Raw genomic sequence first — 19,576 nt, forward strand, 5'->3', positions numbered from 1 at the left:
TGCATCTAAGAGTGTGTGTGTGTCGTGTGCAGCATGTGTCTATGACGGAACTATGTACATGGGGCGATGTCGAGTGCGTCACATGAATCCAGTTGTACCATAACATAACAGAAATGCGAACGAGAGAAGAAGAAAAAAAAATTTGAACAGTTGTCCAGTCAGACGACATCTGGAACGATAAACAACAACAGGTTATCATGTAAAATTGTCCAACTTATTAAACATATGAACTGTATTATAAGTCCATTCTAATGGGTTTGCGACGAATTCGGGTTGACCGCCTTAAGGGTGGATCAAGAACCACCGGCTGCTGTGCAGGCATGGCCATGGGTGGCGATGGAAAGGGCGTGATGTGCGGCAGCTCCACAAAGTCATCCTCGGAAGCCTGTTGAGGATCTGGCGTGTTGTGTGGCTGTGAGCGTGGAAGTCGGCGAAGGGCGCGCCGATTGCGGCGACGCACGGAACCATCCGGCATGCGAACCAGGAACGAGCGGGGAGCCACTTGTCGGAGGACTTCGGCCGGTGCTGACCAGCCACCATACGGTTGATGGACGCGTACTTTGTCTCCGGAGGACAGGGGGGGCAGGTCCGTCGCTCGTGTGTCGTACCGACCTTTCTGGCGATCACGCTGCAGTTGCATGTTCCGAAGAACCGCCTCATGGTCTGTTGTCGGTGCCAGGACGGAAGGTACCGTCGTCCTGAGGGAGCGACCCATTAGTAGCTGCGCTGGCGAGAGGCCCGTGGATAACGGGGCCGATCGATAGGCCAGCAAGGCAAGGTTAAAGTCCGATCCGTCATCAGCCGCCTTGCACAGGAGCCGCTTTGCGATGTGGACACCCTTTTCAGCCTTCCCGTTCGATTGTGGATGCAGAGGGCTGGATGTCACATGAGTGAAACCATATGCTGCGGCAAAGGACGACCATTCACGGCTGGCAAAACAAGGTCCATTGTCTGACATGACAATCCTTGGAATGCCGTGGCGAGCAAACGTTTCCTTGCAGGCCCCAATGACTGCGGACGACGTCAGATCATGGAGAGGCATGACTTCCGGGTAGTTTGAGAAGTAGTCTATAATAACAATGTAATCTCTGCCGAGCGCGTGAAATAGGTCAACACCCACCTTCGCCCAGGGGGACGTCACCATCTCGTGTGGTAGAAGTGTTTCCGGAGGTTGCGCTGGCTGAAACCTCTGACAGGTTGTGCAGTTGAGCACCATGTTGGCTATGTCTTCATTAATACCCGGCCAATATACCGCCTCCCGGGCCCTTCGTCTGCATTTTTCGACGCCCAAGTGGCCTTCGTGTAGTTGACGAAGAATCATCTGGCGCACACTGTGTGGAATGACGATCCTATGCGATTTCATAAGGACCCCGTCTATATTGGTGAGATCATCTCGCACATTATAAAACTGGGGGCACTGCCCTTTTAGCCACCCTTCCGTCATGTGGCGCATCACTCGCTGCAGCAGAGGGTCAGTCGCCGTCTCTGCGCGTATGTGGGCCAGACAAGGATCATCAGCTGGCATATTTGCTGCTGTCAGAGTCACGTGTGCCTCAATTTGACGCACGAACCCCTCCGCATCTGGTGGTGTGCTCACTGCTCGGGAAAGAGTGTCCGCCACTATGAGTTCCTTCCCCGGAGTGTAGATCAGTTCAAAATCGTACCTCCTGAGTTTGAGTAAGATGCGCTGGAGGCGAGGAGTCATGTCGTTCAGGTCTTTGTTAATGATGTTGACCAGGGGGCGGTGGTCAGTTTCGACCGTGAATCGTGGCAGGCCATACACATAGTCGTGGAACTTGTCCAGTCCAGTTAACAAGCCCAGGCATTCTTTTTCGATTTGCGCGTAGCGCTGTTCGGTAGGGGTCATGGCTCGTGAGGCATACGCAACCGGGGCCCATGATGACGTGCTGTCTTTTTGCAGGAGTACCGCTCCAATACCAGATTGGCTGGCGTCTGTTGAGATCTTTGTAGGGCGAGTCGTGTCAAAGAAGGCCAGCACTGGTGCCGTGACCAGTTTGTGCTTGAGCTCCTCCCATTCCCGCTGATGCGACTGGTGCCAGTTGAATTCCGTCGATTTTTTTACGAGATGGCGCATGTTTGTTGTATGAGAAGCCAGGTTGGGAATGAACTTCCCAAGGAAGTTGACCATGCCCAGGAATCTTAAGACAGCCTTCTTATCAGCCGGTCGTGGCATGGCTGTGATGGCGCTAACCTTGTCTGCATCGGGACGGACCCCGGACCTTGAGATGTGGTCCCCGAGGAATTTCAGCTCCGTCTGGCCGAAAGCACACTTCGCACGGTTGAGACGCAGGCCATTTTGCCGTATGCGGGTGAAGACACGTCGAAGACGATGCATGTGTTCCTGCGGAGTGGTGGACCAAATGATGATATCGTCCACATATACACGTACCCCTTCGATGCCTTCCATCATCTGCTCCATAATGCGGTGGAATACTTCAGATGCCGAAATGATGCCGAATGGCATCCGGTTGTAGCAGAATCTGCCAAAAGGGGTGTTGAATGTGCATAGTCTTCGGCTGGCCGGGTCCAGTTTGATCTGCCAGAATCCTTTGGACGCATCCAATTTAGTGAATATGTTGGCTCGCGCCATCTCGCTGGTGAGGTCTTCTCGTTTCGGGATGGGATAGTGTTCCCGCATGATGTTGTTGTTCAGATCTTTTGGATCTATACATATACGGAGCTCGCCAGAGGGCTTCTTTACACAGACCATGGAGCTGACCCATGGCGTGGGCTCCGTGACCTTGGATAGGACCCCTTGGTCCTGAAGAATCTGCAGTTGTGCCTTGAGGCGGTCTTTGAGAGACGCAGGAACCCTGCGAGGTGCGTGAACGACAGGGATGGCGTCCGGTCTGAGTCGAATCTTGTACGTGTGTGGCAATGTCCCCATGCCTTCAAAAACCTCCTGGTTGTGAGCAAGGAGGGAATGGAGATTCGCGTGGAACTCAGCATCCGGGAAGTCGGATATCTCATCTGGAGAGAGAGACATGATGCGCTGTACCAGGTGAAGGACCTTACACGCTTGTGCGCCCAGTAACGAGTCCTTTGATGAGCCCACAACTTCGAAGGGGAGTGTGGCCGTGTACCTCTTGTGAGTCACCTGTAGCTGGCAAGATCCTACGGACGGGATAACGTTCCCGTTATAGTCAACCATCTTAAGCCGGGATGGTGTGATGGGTGGTTTGACCTTCATGGCCTGGACTGCAGAGTAAGCAATCAGGTTGGCGGATGCGCCGGTGTCCAGACGGAAGGCGACGCGCGATCGGTTGACCGTCAGGGTGGCACACCACTCATCGTCTGGATTGATGGCATTGACCTTGTTGACATCAATGACGGCAACTCGGAAGTCATCCTGGTCATCTGCATCACTTAACTGGAAGTCGTGATGCGTGGGCTGGACGGTCCTGACTCGTGTGCGAGGTTGTCGAGGATGCGCCGGATCCATGGGTTGAGCCGCACGACAGCGGGCTGCGTAGTGGCCTATCATGGCACATCTGTTGCACTGTCGGTATTTTGCAGGACATTGCCCTTTTAAGTGTAGACCTCCACACTTGCTGCACGTCATGACGTCACGACGTTCGTTGCGCCACTGCGCATGCGCAGTGCGATCTTGCGGTGGGCGCGCCTGCGCAGTGCGTCCCTCGTTGTGGCAGTTATTCTTGGCGCGCACCTGCGCGGGAGACCGCGAAAAGCGCGGGAAGCGGCCGCTGTCGTCCGGGCCGTGGGGCGGGAAGAAATCGACGGCCTGGATGCGTTCAACGTCGTGGGCGGCCTGGCTTGCCGATTCGACGGCTGGGGACCCCCTCCGTGCCAACTCGGACGCCTGAAATCGGGCAAAACGGCAGGCAGCATTTTCATGGAGGACACAGGCTTCCACAGCAGACGCTAAGGTGAGGCTCTTTATTTTAAGAAGCTGCTGGCGTAGGCCACTAGAGGCAACGCCAAAAACAATCTGGTCCCTGATCATGGACTCTGTGGTGGTGCCGTAACCGCAGGACTGCGCTAGAATCCGGAGGTGCGTCAAAAAGGGTTGAAAAAGCTCCTCCTTACCTTGCAGGCGTTGCTGAAAGATGTATCTTTCGAAAGTTTCGTTTACTTCAGTTTGAAAGTGCTGGTCCATTTTGAGGATGACCGTGTCATATTTGGCCTGGTTTTCGCCTTCCTCGAACACCAGTGAATTAAAGACATCGTTTGGGTGGGGGCCTGCGTAGAAGAGGAGCATTGCAATCTTCGAATCATCCGAGACATTCTGTTTTTCGGTGGCACGGATGTACAGGTCAAATCGCTGCCTGTAGAGCTTCCAGTTGGTGCCTAGGTTCCCCGTGACTTGCATCGGCTGCGGTTTGCCGGTGTGGTCCATGTCCAGAATGGCAGGTTGGTAGGCAGGTATCGATCCACTCCTGTACCATGTGGTGTTGGGTGTTCTGACACACAGAAGAGCCAACACAGTTGCATATGGTACAACGCTTCTTTATTTAAACTCACTATTTACAACTTGGTCTTTGCACTCTGCACGTGGGGGGCTCCCTGCTTGTGGTGTTTCAACAGCTCTTTCTTGTTTCCTTCTCCCCAGACCTACTGACCTCCAGGTGTCGTGCTCGTGCTTTTTATGTGGTTGGTGTTCTTGTCTGTGATTGGTTGTGGTGTTGTGTACTCTGATTTGCCTGTTAGTGTGTCCATCATGATGTGTGTGTTTGAATATCATGACAATGTCCTGGCAGTCACAGTCCCGAACTAGTGGGATCAGGGCCCTCCAGAAGTCCTCGATTGACTCACCAGGTAGTTGAGTACGCGTTGCGAGCGCGTTTCTGGTGAAGAGCGTGTTCGTCTTCTGCTTATAACTCTCTTTGAGTCGAGTCATAGCGTCAGCGTAATTGGGCGCATCCTGGATCAGTGGGAAGATTTTAGAGTCTGGAGTACAAGATTTGAATCTTCTGAGCCTCTGGAACAGGGGTCGGCGCCGCGTTGATATACGCTTCAAAACAAGCTAGCCAGTGCTGAAAGTCCTTTCTGGCGTCGCTTGAGTGTGGATCCAGCTGCAGTCGATCTGGTTTAATCCGGAGGTCCATCTTCTGAATCAGATACCAATAAATTGAGGCACAATCAATTTGGCTGGAGATGAAGTTGAATTCAAACTGAGGCTTTATTAGTCTCTGAAGTGTGGCCTCCTACAGCAGCTGACGAAATGGCTGCTAGCTGAAGGCCACGCATATTTATAACCCGGCTCCTGGGCGGAGCTAGCATGCAGGGGCCCAGGTGAACCTGTAGTGCAGGTTCTACCGTACAACCCTTAATATAGGAACACAGTGGTTTACCACAGGTATATTCATTATGTCCCTTAGCAGGGAGCATGACCAAGCCAACTGCGCCCTCTCTATGCAAGTTTATTCTTTATTCTGAAGCCTGGCAGATGCATGAAGTACTCAAGTTTGTCTCTGTCGCCAAGCAATGAAGCAGCTCAGAGTAGTTTCTCCATTTGTTCATTTTTCTTGCTCCTTGGGGTGAAATATTTCTCATTGATGTTTCTGCTGGGATTGATAACTCACTAATCTTTGGCAGAAAATTGGCTTCCTGCCTCTCCATGGCCTAGTGTCGGTGCAATCATTTTTCTGCTGCTCTGTTTGCCGAGGAGAAACTTTATTTTATTAAATTTGGCATCATGCGTTGGTTTTATACCTGAACACTTTGTTATTTGAGAAGTGACAGATGGAATTTAGTGCAGTGATGTTTGAGGTAATGCGTTTTGGCAGAAGGACTCGGGAGAGGCAATATAGCCTTGATGGCACAGTTCTAATCAGTGAGCAGGAACAGGGGGACCTGGGGCGGAATGCGCATACATCTTTGAAGGCGGCAGAATATATTGAGAGAGTAATTAGCTCAGCATATGTGATCTTGGGCTTAATAAATAGAGGAATTGAGTACAAAAGCAGGGATGTTATACTGAATCCTCAGAAAGCTCTGCTTAGGCCACAACTAAAGTATTGCGTTTAGATTTGGTCACCACACATTCAGAAGGAGTTTGTGGGCACTTGAGAGGGTACAGAGGAGGTTCACCAGAATGGTTCCAGTCATGGGGAATTAGAACATTAGAATGTTAGGAAGGAGAAGCTGGAGTTGTTCTCCTTGGAGTTTAGGAAGGTGCGTGGCAATTTGATGGAGGTGTGCGAGATTCTGACAGATTTGGGTAAGATAGACAAAGGAAAGCTGCTCGCATTAGCTGATTGGACGCATGCAATGACTGGGGGACACAGATTTAAAGATATAGGCAGGATTTGCAAGGGGAATGTGAGGAAGGGCTGCTTTGCGCAGTAATGACCTAGAACTCACTGCCCACGAGGATGCAGGAAGCGGAAACAATCAATGATTTCAAATTGGACGGCACTCGAGGGCAATAAATCCACCCACAAGGATACGGAGATTGAGTGGGGTATTGGGACTGAATGGATTACTAAACAGAGAGCTCGCACGGACTCTCTGTGCTGTAATGACTCTGAGTGGGAAATTAATTTAACACTGTAAACACCTTCTTTAAAAACCTGTCCAAGTTACATGTTATCTGTAACTTGTATCCAACTTACGCTGCATACCGGATGGAGATGTGCGATGCACCATATGTACATAAACCTTTTGCAGTCTGCCTGCACCCTCTACACCCATCCTGCATCTCTCAGCTTTTGCAACCACTCGAGTGTTTATATTCTCACTACCTGCCCTGCTGCCACACTGTACCCACTGTTGGATGGTGTTATTCGCCATTGTGTCCTGATACTCAGGAAGTTACCCGCTAGCAGACGGGCAGCACGGTAGCATGGTGGTTAGCACAATTGCTTCACAGCTCCAGGGTCCCAAGTTCGATTCCCGCTTGGGTCACTGTCTGTGCGGAGTCTGCATGTTCTCCCCGTGCTTGCGCGGGTTTCCTCCGGGTGCTCCGGTTTCCTCCCACAGTCCAAAGATGTGCAGGTTAGGTGGGTTGGCCATGCTAAATTGCCCTTAGTGTCCAAAATTGCCCTTAGTGTTGGGTGGGGTTACTGGGTTATGGGGATAGGGTGGAGGTGTGCAGTTGGGTAGGATGCTCTTTCAGAGAGCCGGTGCAGACTCGATGGGTCGAATGGCCTCCTTCTGCACTGTAAATTCTATGAATAAAAAAGCAGACACCCGATGTAGATTTACGTACAGGCTCTGCTCATTGGAATCAGAGCATACTTCAGGTGGGCAGACCAGACATTATTAAATATCAGGCATGAAAGTTCCCCTGTTTCCTGCATGGGCATCATAAAGTTTAATTAAAGGCACAGGAAATACACAGGCGTTGAAGTTACTTGGTAAGGAATGTAGGGAATTTACCATGATCAATTCAAATTATTCCAATTCCATTTAGGCCATATTTCAATCAGTTGTAGTTCATTGTAATAAATATGTATTTTAATATCAAGTCTGCTTATGTCATGATATCATACCTTTATTTTGTGAAGTCAAAGCACTGACTGTGTGGTACCTCCAGGATTGCCGCACGGCTGTGCATAGGTGCAGCTTTGCCTGTTACCCTCTGTTAGCTCCCACTGGCTCCAATTGTGTGGCACCTTTTCCTGCAAGAGCAAGTGAAGTGTGTCACTCAATGTCATGGAATCTGTTTGCATGATGCGCTTGTAATCATTGGATGGCTGGGAGTGTGCAAGCTGAGATATGGGTATGAGGTTTGCAGCAGTCTTAAGTGGGGAGGCTGTGGTATATGAGGTGTTAAGTGGCGAGGCTGCGGCATATGAGGTATTTGTCTTTTGTAGGTGAGTGATGCAGGTGTGGTGATTCGAAAAGTGGCTGACGCCAGGAGGGCATTTGAAGATGCTTTCCTTGATCGCTTGTGTGAGGTCATTGAACCTTTTACATCATTGTTAAAATACTGCAATTGGCCTCCATGGCTATCTGCTCCAACTTTTGAAAAAGGACTCCTCCACCAAGGCCTCCAGTGTAGCATTGGAAACCTCGGAACCTGCTCTCTCCCCATGTTGTGCCATTCTTCAATGCTTTCAAAGGCAGATTCGCTTGCTGCTCAATTACCAACCCCTGCTCCAGCAGCAAAGCCCTTCCCGTTAAGAGGTGCAGGCTAGCTTTAAGAAGTTACGATTCTGTGCCTCCTGCTGACTTGTAGCTAATTAACAGTGCAGTTAGCCCTGGCTGTATGTAGAGATCATGCGAATGAGAGGGTAACACAATTACCATCAAGGAATGAAAACAGAAAATACTGGACAATCTCAGCAGGTCTGACAGCATCTGTGGAGAGAGAGAAGGGAGCTAACATTTCAAGTCTGGACGACTGTTTGTCAAAGCTGGAGAGAACTGGGAATAACGTCAGATTTATACTGTTATGAGGGGTGTGGAGCGATGGGGCTGGATAGGGGGCCAGCGATAGGTGGAAAATGACAAAGTTGTCATGCATAGAAAGACAAAAGGATTGTAAATGGGGAGATCGAGGCTAAGAGGAGTGCGACAATGGCACATAAAGAGATTGGAATGTGTTAATGACAGAACAAAGGTGATCAGTGTGCCCAAGGGCAACTAGGAACAGGGAACAGATGGGCCGAGTGGGGTGGGGAAATGGGGGACAATGGTGAGGGAAAATCAGATCTATGGAAGAAATGAAAATAAATTGATAGAAATAAAAATGGGGTGAAGATGGAGGAGGGAGTTCACAGTCAGAAGTTATTCATCAAGGAACATGAGATAAATGCGTACCACAATCCTTGTATCGGTTTTCAGGGGCTACCCAATTTAGCCTCAGACAGTTCAACCTGACTTCAGGCTCAACACTATAAATCCAATGATCTTTTGGCTCCTTTGTTGATCCTCCTCCAGCACAGATAAGAGCTGAAAGTTTAAACATGGGATGTCAACACATTGGGTGAGTGGGAACAATTGTGGCTAATGGTATTCATTGAAATTTAAAGGCATCTGCTTTGGATCCAATGAAGACAAATGAGAATACTTAATGGTATGAAATTAGTAACTGGAGAATCAGAGGTTTTGGGAGTCCATGTTCACAAATTGTTAAAAGCTCATCGGCAGGTTAAAAAAAGTAATTAGAAAGATTAACGGCATGCTCACCTTTATCTCAAGAGAATTGGAATAGAAAGGGGAGTAATGCTTCAGTGCTCTGATTCAACTGTTTGCTTGGTGCAGAGTGAGGTAATTCTCTTTCACTCTCACTTGATTAGAGAGATGCTGTGATGAATGTAAGAACTTGTCATATTTTATATTTTATTTTTTGAATTAATATTATTAAAACTTGGGTTAAGATGCATACAGACAGTGGGCACAATCTAACTGGAAAAAACAGAGGCTGCCCTTGACGGGATTGATGGGGTCGTTCCTGACAGTGCAACTGCTAGCCAACGGCACACTTTTTTCTTCGGGTCTCAGCGGGGTCCGCCCCAGCGAGGCCCCACTCAGTCGCATTTCCTGCACCAAGGGACACCGCTTGCCAGTGCATTAAGAGAAAACGGCCCCTGATCTCTCGAAACCACCTCCCCTCCCCCGACATGGCCCCCAGACCCCCAATGTTCCAATTCACCTGTTGGGGGATCCTCAAGCCTCCCACACCCCACCTCATATGGGCAGGGCACGTCTGGGCCCAATCCCCAGTGTGGGCAGAATGCCACCTGGATACTTTGCACTGCCAGCCTGACATCCTGGCAGAGCCCCCGCACGCTTGGCAGTGCCACCTGGGCACGTTGGCAGTCCCCAAACTTCCAGGGGTCTCCGATCTATTGGGAGACACCCCCAAGTGTTGTTCTGCCTGGTCCCCATTTGTGGGGATCAATGCTAAATGGTGGCCGGCTGGGGTCTCCTTGGTGAGGCTGTATGGTCCCGGGTGCTAGTTAGATTTGGCGTTGGCTGTTAAGTACACTTAACTATGCAAGTATGGATCCTGCCCATTGTGGGTCTCACGAGGTGTAATGACCGCCAGGAATCCCAGAAGAGCTGTCTCGGGTGATCTACCAGCTGCATCCTGTCCCAATTCCGGTAAATCGTGGCAATAAATTCGAGCCCAGTATATTTGCTGAAACTCTGATTAAGGGGTCATAAAAGTGAGATAACCATTGATTTTCCAGGTGAAGTGTTCAGCTAATAATGTTGTGAACCATTTACTTGTTTACACCTAGCTAACAGAATATTGTTTTATTACAAATGTGAGGTTATGTATTTTGGAAGGTCTAATACAGGTGGGAAATATATAGTAAATGGCAGAATCCTTAAGAGTATCGACAGGCAGAGGGATCTGGGTGTACAGGTCCACAGGTCACTGAAAGTGGCAATGCAGGTGGAGAAGGTAGTCAAGAAGGCATACGGCATGCTTGCCTTCATCGGCCGGGGCATTGAGTATAGAAATTGGCAAGTCATGCTGCAGCTTTATAGAACTTTAGTTAGGCACACTGAGAATATAGTGTTCAATTCTGGTCGCCACGCTACCAGAAGGATCTGGAGGTTTAGGAGAGGGTGCAGAAGAAGTTTACCAGGATGTTGCCTGGTATGGAGGGCATTAGCCATGAGGAGAGGTTGGATAAACTCAGTTTGTTCTCACTGGAATGAGGGAGGTTGAGGGGCGGCCTGATAGAAGTCTACAAAATTATGAGGGACATGGAGCTTCTCCCATGGTGGAAAGTCAATTACTATGGGACATAGGTTTAAGGTGCAAGGGGAAAATTTTAGAGTAGATGTGTGAGGGTTTTTTTACACAAAGGGTAGTGGGAGCCTGGAACTCGCTGCCGGACGAGGTGTTGGAAGCAGGTACGATAGAGATGTTTAAGGGGAGTCTTGGCAAATGTATGAATAGGATGGGAATATAGGGATATGGACCCCAAAAGTGTAGAAGGTTTTAGTTAAGACGGGCAGCATAGTCAGCGCAGGATTGGAGGCCTGTTCCTGTGCTGTACTGTTCTTTGTTCTTTGTTCAAAGGGCAGCTGGAGTCCAGATAATATATGAGGTGTATTGTGTTTGGTCCTGGCTAAACAGGCCATGGCACATCTTGTGTGAGGAGACAGAAGAACGCTTTACCCTTTGGGTACAGATTATGTAATTAAGGGGAGGAGCCAGCGTGTCTGAAAAAGTTAGCTCCTCCTCAGATTTTAATCTGAACAGAGGTGTTTCAGTTTTGATCCTTAAAGGTTCTCTCTCCAAAGATCCTACACAGAGAAGAGCCAGAGAAATACTGTTTGTTAACTTTATTCATGAGTGGAATTTGAACTATGTTGGTATGCTTAATGAGAATATGGTGGTAGTTTTAGGAAGTAAGTTGAAGTTTCATCTTTCACTGAAGAACTGTTATAGCTGTTAACTGTAAGGCTGTTCTCTGTTGCTAACATGGTTAATTCTTTGTTCAAATTAAAGTTTGTTTCAACATAAAAGGTATCTATTGGTCAATGTTCCTCCAATGTTTTACAAATTGCAAAAAGACGGGTTCTCGTTTGGGATCTGAATAATGCCGACCGTCCCTCATGGGCTATGGCTAAATATCTACCCTTGATAGAACAGATACAGAAAAATTACTTCCTCTGGTGGGTGAATCCAGAACAAAGGGCACAGTCTTAAAATCAGAACCGGGTCACTCAGAAGTGAAATCTGGAAGCCCTTTCTCATGTTGAGGTTCATTGAAATCTGAAACTTTCCCCCCCAAATATTGTGGATATTCGGTTAACATAAATTTTCCGCAGTTGGGATTGATAAATTTGTGTTAGTGAGGAGTATGAAGGCTGAATGAAATTGAGTCACAGAACAGCCATAATCCTGGTTGGAATTCTTTGGCTGTTTGCTGGCGGCGGGATTCTCTAGCAGCGCACCCCCACACGCAGATTTCCTGGTGGAATGGGAAAAAACATTTACATGCGGTGGGAGTAGAGAATCCACCCCGTCAGCGAACGGTGCGCCAAATTTTCCATCCTTGCTAGCAGTGGTAGCGAGGAAGATTCGCAACGGAGAATTCCGGCGATAATTGACTGGTGGAACAGGCTTGAGGGGATGAATGGCTTATTCCTGTTCCTACTCCCCACATTGTGAGCCTAGTGATCCCATGGACAGGAAAATGGAAAACCACACTAATTTCTATTTCTGTTTGCTGCCAGCTTGTTGATTACAGAGTGGAGTTCAGTAAGTGGTGGACATCAGAATTCAAGACAATCAAATTCCCATCGCAAGGTACAGTTTTTGACTATTACATCGACCCCGAGACAAAGAAATTTGAGCCCTGGTCCAAGCTTATTCCAAAATTTGATCTTGATCCTGACATGCCTCTCCAGGTAGGTAGTTAGTTTTGTGTGTATTGCTTCTGAATTTTGAGTGCATATTGTGCTGTTTGCATTGATATCTCACTTCTATGCTAATATGTAATTGAAATTTAGTTTACTGTCTGTCTTGACACGTTTGTTAATGTGGACCTTTGTGAATTAGAGCCAGATTTTAGGTACCAGGATGGTTTGTTGCATGAAAATTCTAATGTGCTGTGGTGTACTATGATGTGGGTTATGTCCAAAATTTCCTGGAAGCTGTGCACAGACCAAGCAAACTTTGGCCCTATTAGCATAATGCATGGGAGTGGCCGCACCCAAAAATGTAAATGACCCACACATTTAACCAAATACCCTGTGCAGAACAACAAGGAAAATTAGATATAATGTTGGCAATGCCTATGATTTCCTTCATTGTACATTTATTGTCCAGCCTCATTGATGGACAGGTGCAAAATGGGATCCATGTTCTCCCCAGTGAATGGGAAAATTGGATATTTCCGGCTGGATACTTCTCTGTCCCGTGACGCTTGAATCGTGTTTCCCGATGGGACAGAGAATCGGGTGTTGGGGGGGAAATCAGAATCAATGCCGGACACCGACCCGATCGCAATGCTTCAAGCCCCTGCTGGCACCGGGGACCAATATCAACAACACCCACGTGCCAGGGGGAGCATGTAAATGAATGCAAATGAGTCTTTAGCGGGCCAGGCCCTCTGTGCTCCGGCCCTCTGTGATTCTCCTGTCCCCATGGTTGAGAATCACGTGGGCGCAGATCAACTGTGGTCTCTACCAGCTAGGCCCTGGCGAGGTGGACCCTGCGGTGGGCCAATTGGCAACCCCTTAGGGGAGCTATCCCCAGACTCCATCCGAGGGCCACCCTCCACCACCACCCACAATTCACTACCTCCCACCCCTCTCCGCCACCCCCCCCCCCCCCCCCCCCCTCCTCCCTCCCAGGACTCCATGAATAGGCATAACCCTCCAGGGACCTCATGAATAGGAAACCCGCCCCCCTCCCCCCCCCGGGACCCCTTGAATAGGGAGACCTCTCAGGAACCCCATGAATAGGGAGACCACCCCCCCCGGACCCGATAACTGTCACCTCACAGGGACCCCCTCCAGAGCCCCCCTAACTAAAGGGATATCCCAGGACTCCCTAATTGATGAAACACCCCACAGGGCCCACTAACTAGAGGGTGCCTCCACAGGGACTTCCTGATTAGAGGGACTCTCCCCTTTCCAGAAAAGAGAGCCCTGATTGGAAGCTGGAGAGCAGTCCAGGCAGGGCCGTGAAAACATTTACAGCTGTAACATTTACCTGGAGGCTCCACATGTCTGTTCCTTGAAGGAGAACAGCTATGAGCCAGTAGATCGATTAGCTGCAAGCCATGGGTAACTTTCTAGTAGTGGGCAGCGAATGACAGTTCCCACAAGTCAGCTGCAGCAGTGATTCATTCATCTCCCTTCATGGATCAGTGACTCTACCCAATGTTTACAAACATTGGCCAAATCAAAGAGAGGTACATGCATTGCAACCACATGCTTGAGTGATTGGAATGCACTCAGTGCTTGGAATGCACTTATCACAAATCCGGGGCTGGGGGGTTACTTTGCGGTGCAGGCGGGGTGGGATTTGGGTCAGATATGAGATGCGGGGGTGGGGGGATTGGCAGGCTGCAGGGACTTCGCTATCGGGCCACCAACTCAAATTGGCGGCCCGCTGGTGTGATCCCCTTGGGAATCCTTCGTATTCCTCACCATGCATGAATTTATATGGCAGGGGATATGGAATTGCTTCCCAATTTGAGCTCCCTGGGGATCGTAAAATTGATCGCAATTCTCCTTCGGCGGAAAATCCAAATGGAGAATTCACCCCTTCATTATTTAGCAGCACGAATGCAAGTCTGGGAACAAAAGTGTTTGTTTGCTAAATTGGCCATCATTAACAATGTGGTACGGAGAGGGTTAGAGAAAAGAATTTCAGAAAATATATGAAAAACTGTCTTGCATGAGCAACAACTGTTCCTGGATTTTCATGAATTCGAGATGACTCAGTGCAGAGGTGAAAATGGCAGTTTCCAGCCGCACCTTACATTGCTGGCCTGGCCAGCTCCATTGAGGGGATAGGTATAACTGAATCCTCTGCAATTTTCATGGAGTCAGGCCTGCTTTTCAAAGAGTTTTGGTTTGCATCACCTCAGAGTTTCATGAACCATAGCCTGCATGAGGGAACCTTTTGAAACATGAGTTCAAAATAATCTCCTCATGATCCCCACCATGCCAAGGTGTGTCCCCATCAACTCCGTCTCAGCTCTCATGCCCTATGACAGGATATGCCCCCCATTGTTCCTCATGCCTTCCATGCCAAAATGTGGCCCTTTTGTGCCCATGCACCTACACACTGCAAAGAACCAGTGAACCTTATAGTGACAATAGTATGTCCACAGTCATTTATCATAACCTCTCATTTTCAAAAGAAAACTTTTTACTTTTTACGACAGACCAATTCTCCAGACACCTGTAAGTATCCGTAGTAGAAACTGCAAGCATCTTACTTATCTTGTGTGAATAAACATTGCGCAAATGACATAAGGGATCAGAGAGCCAGCACTGTCAATCAAGCAATGTTTGCTTGCAAGGGTAGATAGAGGCAGGTACGGGGATTGGTTCTCAGCTTGTCAACAGTCTATGGATTTCTGGGCTCTCACCCAAGCGTCATTACAAAAGTCTGAGAATACACACTAACAGATTCAAAATCAGCTTCTTCTCCCCTGTTACCAGACTCCTGAATGATCCTCTTATGAACTGAACTGATCTCTCAATGCATCTTCTCTGCTGTGTTGCACTACACTACGTATGCTTCATCCGATATCTCTGTCTATGTATTTATGTTGTGTATTTGTCATATGTCCTATGTTTTTCATGTATGGAACGATCTGCCTGGTCTGTATGCAGAACAGTACTTTTCACTGTACCTCGGTACACGTGACAATAGATCTTAATCTAAATCTTGTGCATTCTTGACTGCCAACAAATACATCGGAGCATTCAAATGCCCGAACCCAGGAAAAACGTTACTTGATTGACAGCTCTAGCGGCCTGATTTTTTTCAGTTGCAAAGAGCTCCTTGAACTTTGTTCATCTGATTTATGGGGCGAGATTCTCCGACCCCCCGCCGGGTTGGAGAATCGCAGGGGCTGGCGTGAATCCCGCCCCCGCCGGTTGCCGAAGTCTCTGGCACCGGAGATTCGGCGGGGGCGGGAATCACGCCGTGCCGGTTGGCGGGCCCCCCCGCGTGATTCTCCGGCCCGGATGGGCCGAAGTCCCGCCGCTAAAATGCCTGTCCCGCCGGCGTAAATTAAACCACCTACCTTACTGGTGGGACAAGGCGGCGCGGGCGGGCTCCGGGGTCCTGGGGCGATCTGGCCCCGGGGGGTGTCCCCACGGTGGCCTGGCCCACGATTGGGGCCCACCGATCCGCGGGCGGGCCTGTGCCGTGAGGGCACTCTTTCCCTTCCGCCTCCGCCACGGTCTCCACCATGGCGGAGGCAGAAGAGACTCCCTCCACTGCGCATGCATGGGAAACTGTCAGCAGCCACTAACACTCCCGTTCATGCGCCGCCCGGAGATGTAATTTCCGCGCCAGCTGGCAGGGCACCAAAGACCTTTTCCGCCAGCTGGCGGGGCGGAAATTCGTCCGGCGCCGACCTAGCCCCTCAAGGTTGGGGCTCGGCCCCCAAAGATGCGGAGCATTCCGCACCTTTAGGGCTGCGCGATGCCCGTCTGATTTGAGCCGTTTTGGGCGCCAGTCGGTGGACATCGCGCCGTTTCCGGAGAATTTCACCCCTGATGTCAGAAACATAACTTCTTCACCTGCGTCCACCTTTTAAAAGTTATTTGGCATTTTTCATCCATGGAAATGACAATGAGATCCGCTGGTGTCTTGATGTGATTTGGCAACAGCAAGCAGCAGCTCAGTCTCTGTGTTGTACTTATGTGATGGGTGGATCTGTCCTACAGATATACTCTGTGACTATGTTAGAAGTGGTCAATTTCACTCCGTAGACACATTGTAGCAAATATACCTTACCTGCCAGAGAGGTACTGAAAGATTATGGGTTCTACTTGCTGATGTGGGTGCGATTTCTTTTTAGGCGTGTTTGGTGCATACCATAGAGACCATTCGTATACGTTATTTCATGGAAAGACTGCTGGATAGGCGCAGGCCTGTCATGCTTGTGGGGAATGCTGGGACAGGTAAATCCGTCCTGGTGGGGGAGAAACTTGGATCGCTGGACCCTGATGAGCACATGGTGAAGAATGTACCATTTAACTACTACACCACATCTGCCATGCTACAAGGTAAGAGAATCTCAGCTCGTCAGGGAATGGATATTAACGAAAGGATATATGCTTCAAGTGTTTGAAACACAAATCACAGACTTTTATTGAACACAAGTAAATTACCTGATGGTCATTTGTTGAGAATTTTTTTTTTAATAATACAAGATGGCAGAAGTATACAGCGAGTCTGTAGAAATTCTCTCCTTAAAGGGCTCAGCTGCCGCATCGATAATCTTGCAACGCCTGATATAAAAAAAATGCTAAAATGCATTTTACAAAGTTAAACATCGATAAGAAAGCATGACCACAAACAGAAGGAGGTAAGATGGTTTGAGCTCTGTTGGTAATAACACTTTTACTGCATTAAATCTAAGGCACTTGAAATTGTAACATCTTGATTGAGACCGTGATGTCACAGCACAAACCAAATTATTTTATACGGTCTCTTTAGTATATGGCATCTGTAGACACCATCTGTGTTTTCTGAGTTTGTTCTTGATTCATGAACAGGTGCTTGGCCTCCTCTTTCTGTGTGTCAATATTCATTCTGTTTCGAATGTTGGACAATATATGTACTGAGGTCAATCTTTAAATTCTGTGACAACTGCAGGAAGCCACCATGGTTCAAGCAGCGATCATGTTTATTCAACCCTCATCTCTTGCTGTTGGAGAGGGACACCGGAAATCACTGCCCAGAAAATGTGTTCAAAGAATAACAGATATGTCAGCATTGACAATCTAGCACCTGGTTTCCTCTACCATCAATACCTATCTTGACTGCAAATTCTATGGAATATTAATGGAGATAGCATTAAGATAATTAATGAGTGACATTTATGAACAAGTCAATACACCAATAATTTCAAAACTGAAATATAACTTGTGATCCTGTAGGTCATTGAGGGCTGGATTTTCATGTCAGAGGTGGGAATTGGGTGACGAGATTAATCCCACCGTTGTGATTTTATCTTTACCTTGAGACTGCCGGCAGAAAGGATCTTCTGCAATCCATGCCCCAAGTGCCCTGGAGGCTGCCCAATGCAGTAATGGAGGCAGACCAAATCCAGAGTGGGCAGGTTAAAAGACCCGTCTCCTTTTCTAAAATGCCTTGGCAATCGTAGTCTCATCTATATACCGTTGAGCCATCTGACCATTTTAAACCCCCTCACCCCCTTCACCCACTCATCATTATCTCTTCGCCAGCCCTCCAACCTCATTATGTCACCTATTACCCACTTCCTGGGATGGCGACACTGACGTATGAGGAGAGATTGAGTCGGTTAACATTATATTAGCTGTAGTTCAGAAGAATAAGGGGGGGGATTTCATCGTAACCTATAAAATTCTAACAGGACTAGACATGGTAGCTGCAGGAAGGATGTTTCCGATGGTGGGGCTTTCCAGAACCAGGGGTCACAGTCTGACGATATGGGTAGACCATTTAGGATTGAGATGAGACATTTCTTCACTCAGAGATTGGTGAGCCTGTGGAATGCATTACCACAGGAAGTAGTTGAGACCAAAACATTGTTCAAGAAGCAGTTAGATAGCACTTGGGGCAAATGGGATCAAAGGATATGGGGGGAAAGCGGGATTAGGCTATTGAGTTGGATGATCAGCCATGATCACAATGAACGGTGGAGCAGGCTCGAAGAGCTGACTGGCCTCCTCCTGCTTCTATTTTCTTTGTTTCTATGTTGATGAGCAGAATTCAAAAGCCCTGTTGTATCAGTTCACAGCCACCGAAAAGCCCATAAAATATCCCAAATGAACAGACTCTACCAACCAACCATGTAAGCAATGTCAAGCACTTCTAAAATGATTAGAGCCCATAAAACGCCATGAGTAAATAAATAGACTTCAGTACTGCTATTTGAACAGATGGTGAGAGTGAATACATAAGGTCAGTGACAATGGTGTGGGAGCATTTAGAACTGAATACACAAAATAATGGGAATAGATGAATCATTAACACCAGGGGTGAGATTCTCCGACCCCCCGCCTGGTCGGAGAATCGCCGGGGGCTGGCGTGAATCTCGCCCCCGCCAGTTGCGAAGTCTCCGGCACCAGAGATTCGGCGGGGGCGGGAATCGCGCCACGCCGGTTGGCGGGCCCCCCCGCGCGATTCTCCGGCCCGGATGGGCCGAAGTCCCGCTGCTAAAATGCCTGTCCCGCCGGCGTAAATTAAACCACCTGCCTTACCGGCGGGACAAGGCAGCGCGGGCGAGCTCCGGGGTCCTGGGGGGGGGGCGCAGGGGCGATCTGGCCCCGGGGGGTGCCCCCACGGTGGCCTGGCCCGCGATCGGGGCCCGCCGATCCGCGGGCGGGCCTGTGCCGTGGGGGCACTCTTTCCCTTCCGCCTCCGCCACGGTCTCCACCATGGCGGAGGCAGAAGAGACTCCCTCCACGGCGCATGCGCGGGAATGCCGTCAACGGCCGCTGACGCTCCCGCGCATGCGCCGCCTGGAGATGTCAATTCCGCGCCAGCTGGCGGGGCACCAAAGGCCTTTTCCGCCAGCTGGCGGGGCGGAAATTCGTCCGGCGCCGACCTAGCCCCTTAAGGTTGGGGCTCGGCCCCCAAAGATGCGGAGCATTCCGCACCTTTGGGGCGGCGTGCTGGCGACTGATTTGCGCCGTTTTGGGCGCCAGTCGGCGGACATCGCGCCGTTTCCGGAGAATGTCGCCCCTTATTCTTATAATAGGCTATTGTTTCAATGATGTGAAATGTACTCTACCTTTTTTATCAATTGGATCATTTTTTAACTAATCTGAAGAGTTTTCCACATTTACAATGTTGATCCTTTACTTGACAGCTGATCAATTGGCAAAAGTTACAATCTGACAAATGCACTTTGTTTAATGAAATCTTCCAATACAATACCGTCATAATTCATCCTACTGAACACAGATACATACAGTTCATGTTACAACATTT

The 19,576-nt window shown here is 49.0% G+C and overlaps 1 protein-coding gene across 1 annotated transcript in view; it reads left to right on the top strand.

Moving 5' to 3' along the window:
* The window catches only part of dnah9 (dynein, axonemal, heavy chain 9), a 779,494-nt gene that overhangs the window by 293,202 nt on the left and 466,716 nt on the right, over positions 1 to 19,576 (top strand). The window contains exons 37-38 of the mRNA XM_072483125.1: positions 12,133 to 12,306; positions 16,452 to 16,659. Of these exons, the coding sequence (XP_072339226.1) occupies positions 12,133 to 12,306; positions 16,452 to 16,659 (382 nt within the window). The remainder of the gene's footprint in view (positions 1 to 12,132; positions 12,307 to 16,451; positions 16,660 to 19,576) is intronic.

The sequence above is a fragment of the Scyliorhinus torazame genome, chromosome 18, assembly GCF_047496885.1.
Source record: "Scyliorhinus torazame isolate Kashiwa2021f chromosome 18, sScyTor2.1, whole genome shotgun sequence".
Lineage (NCBI taxonomy): Eukaryota > Metazoa > Chordata > Chondrichthyes > Carcharhiniformes > Scyliorhinidae > Scyliorhinus > Scyliorhinus torazame.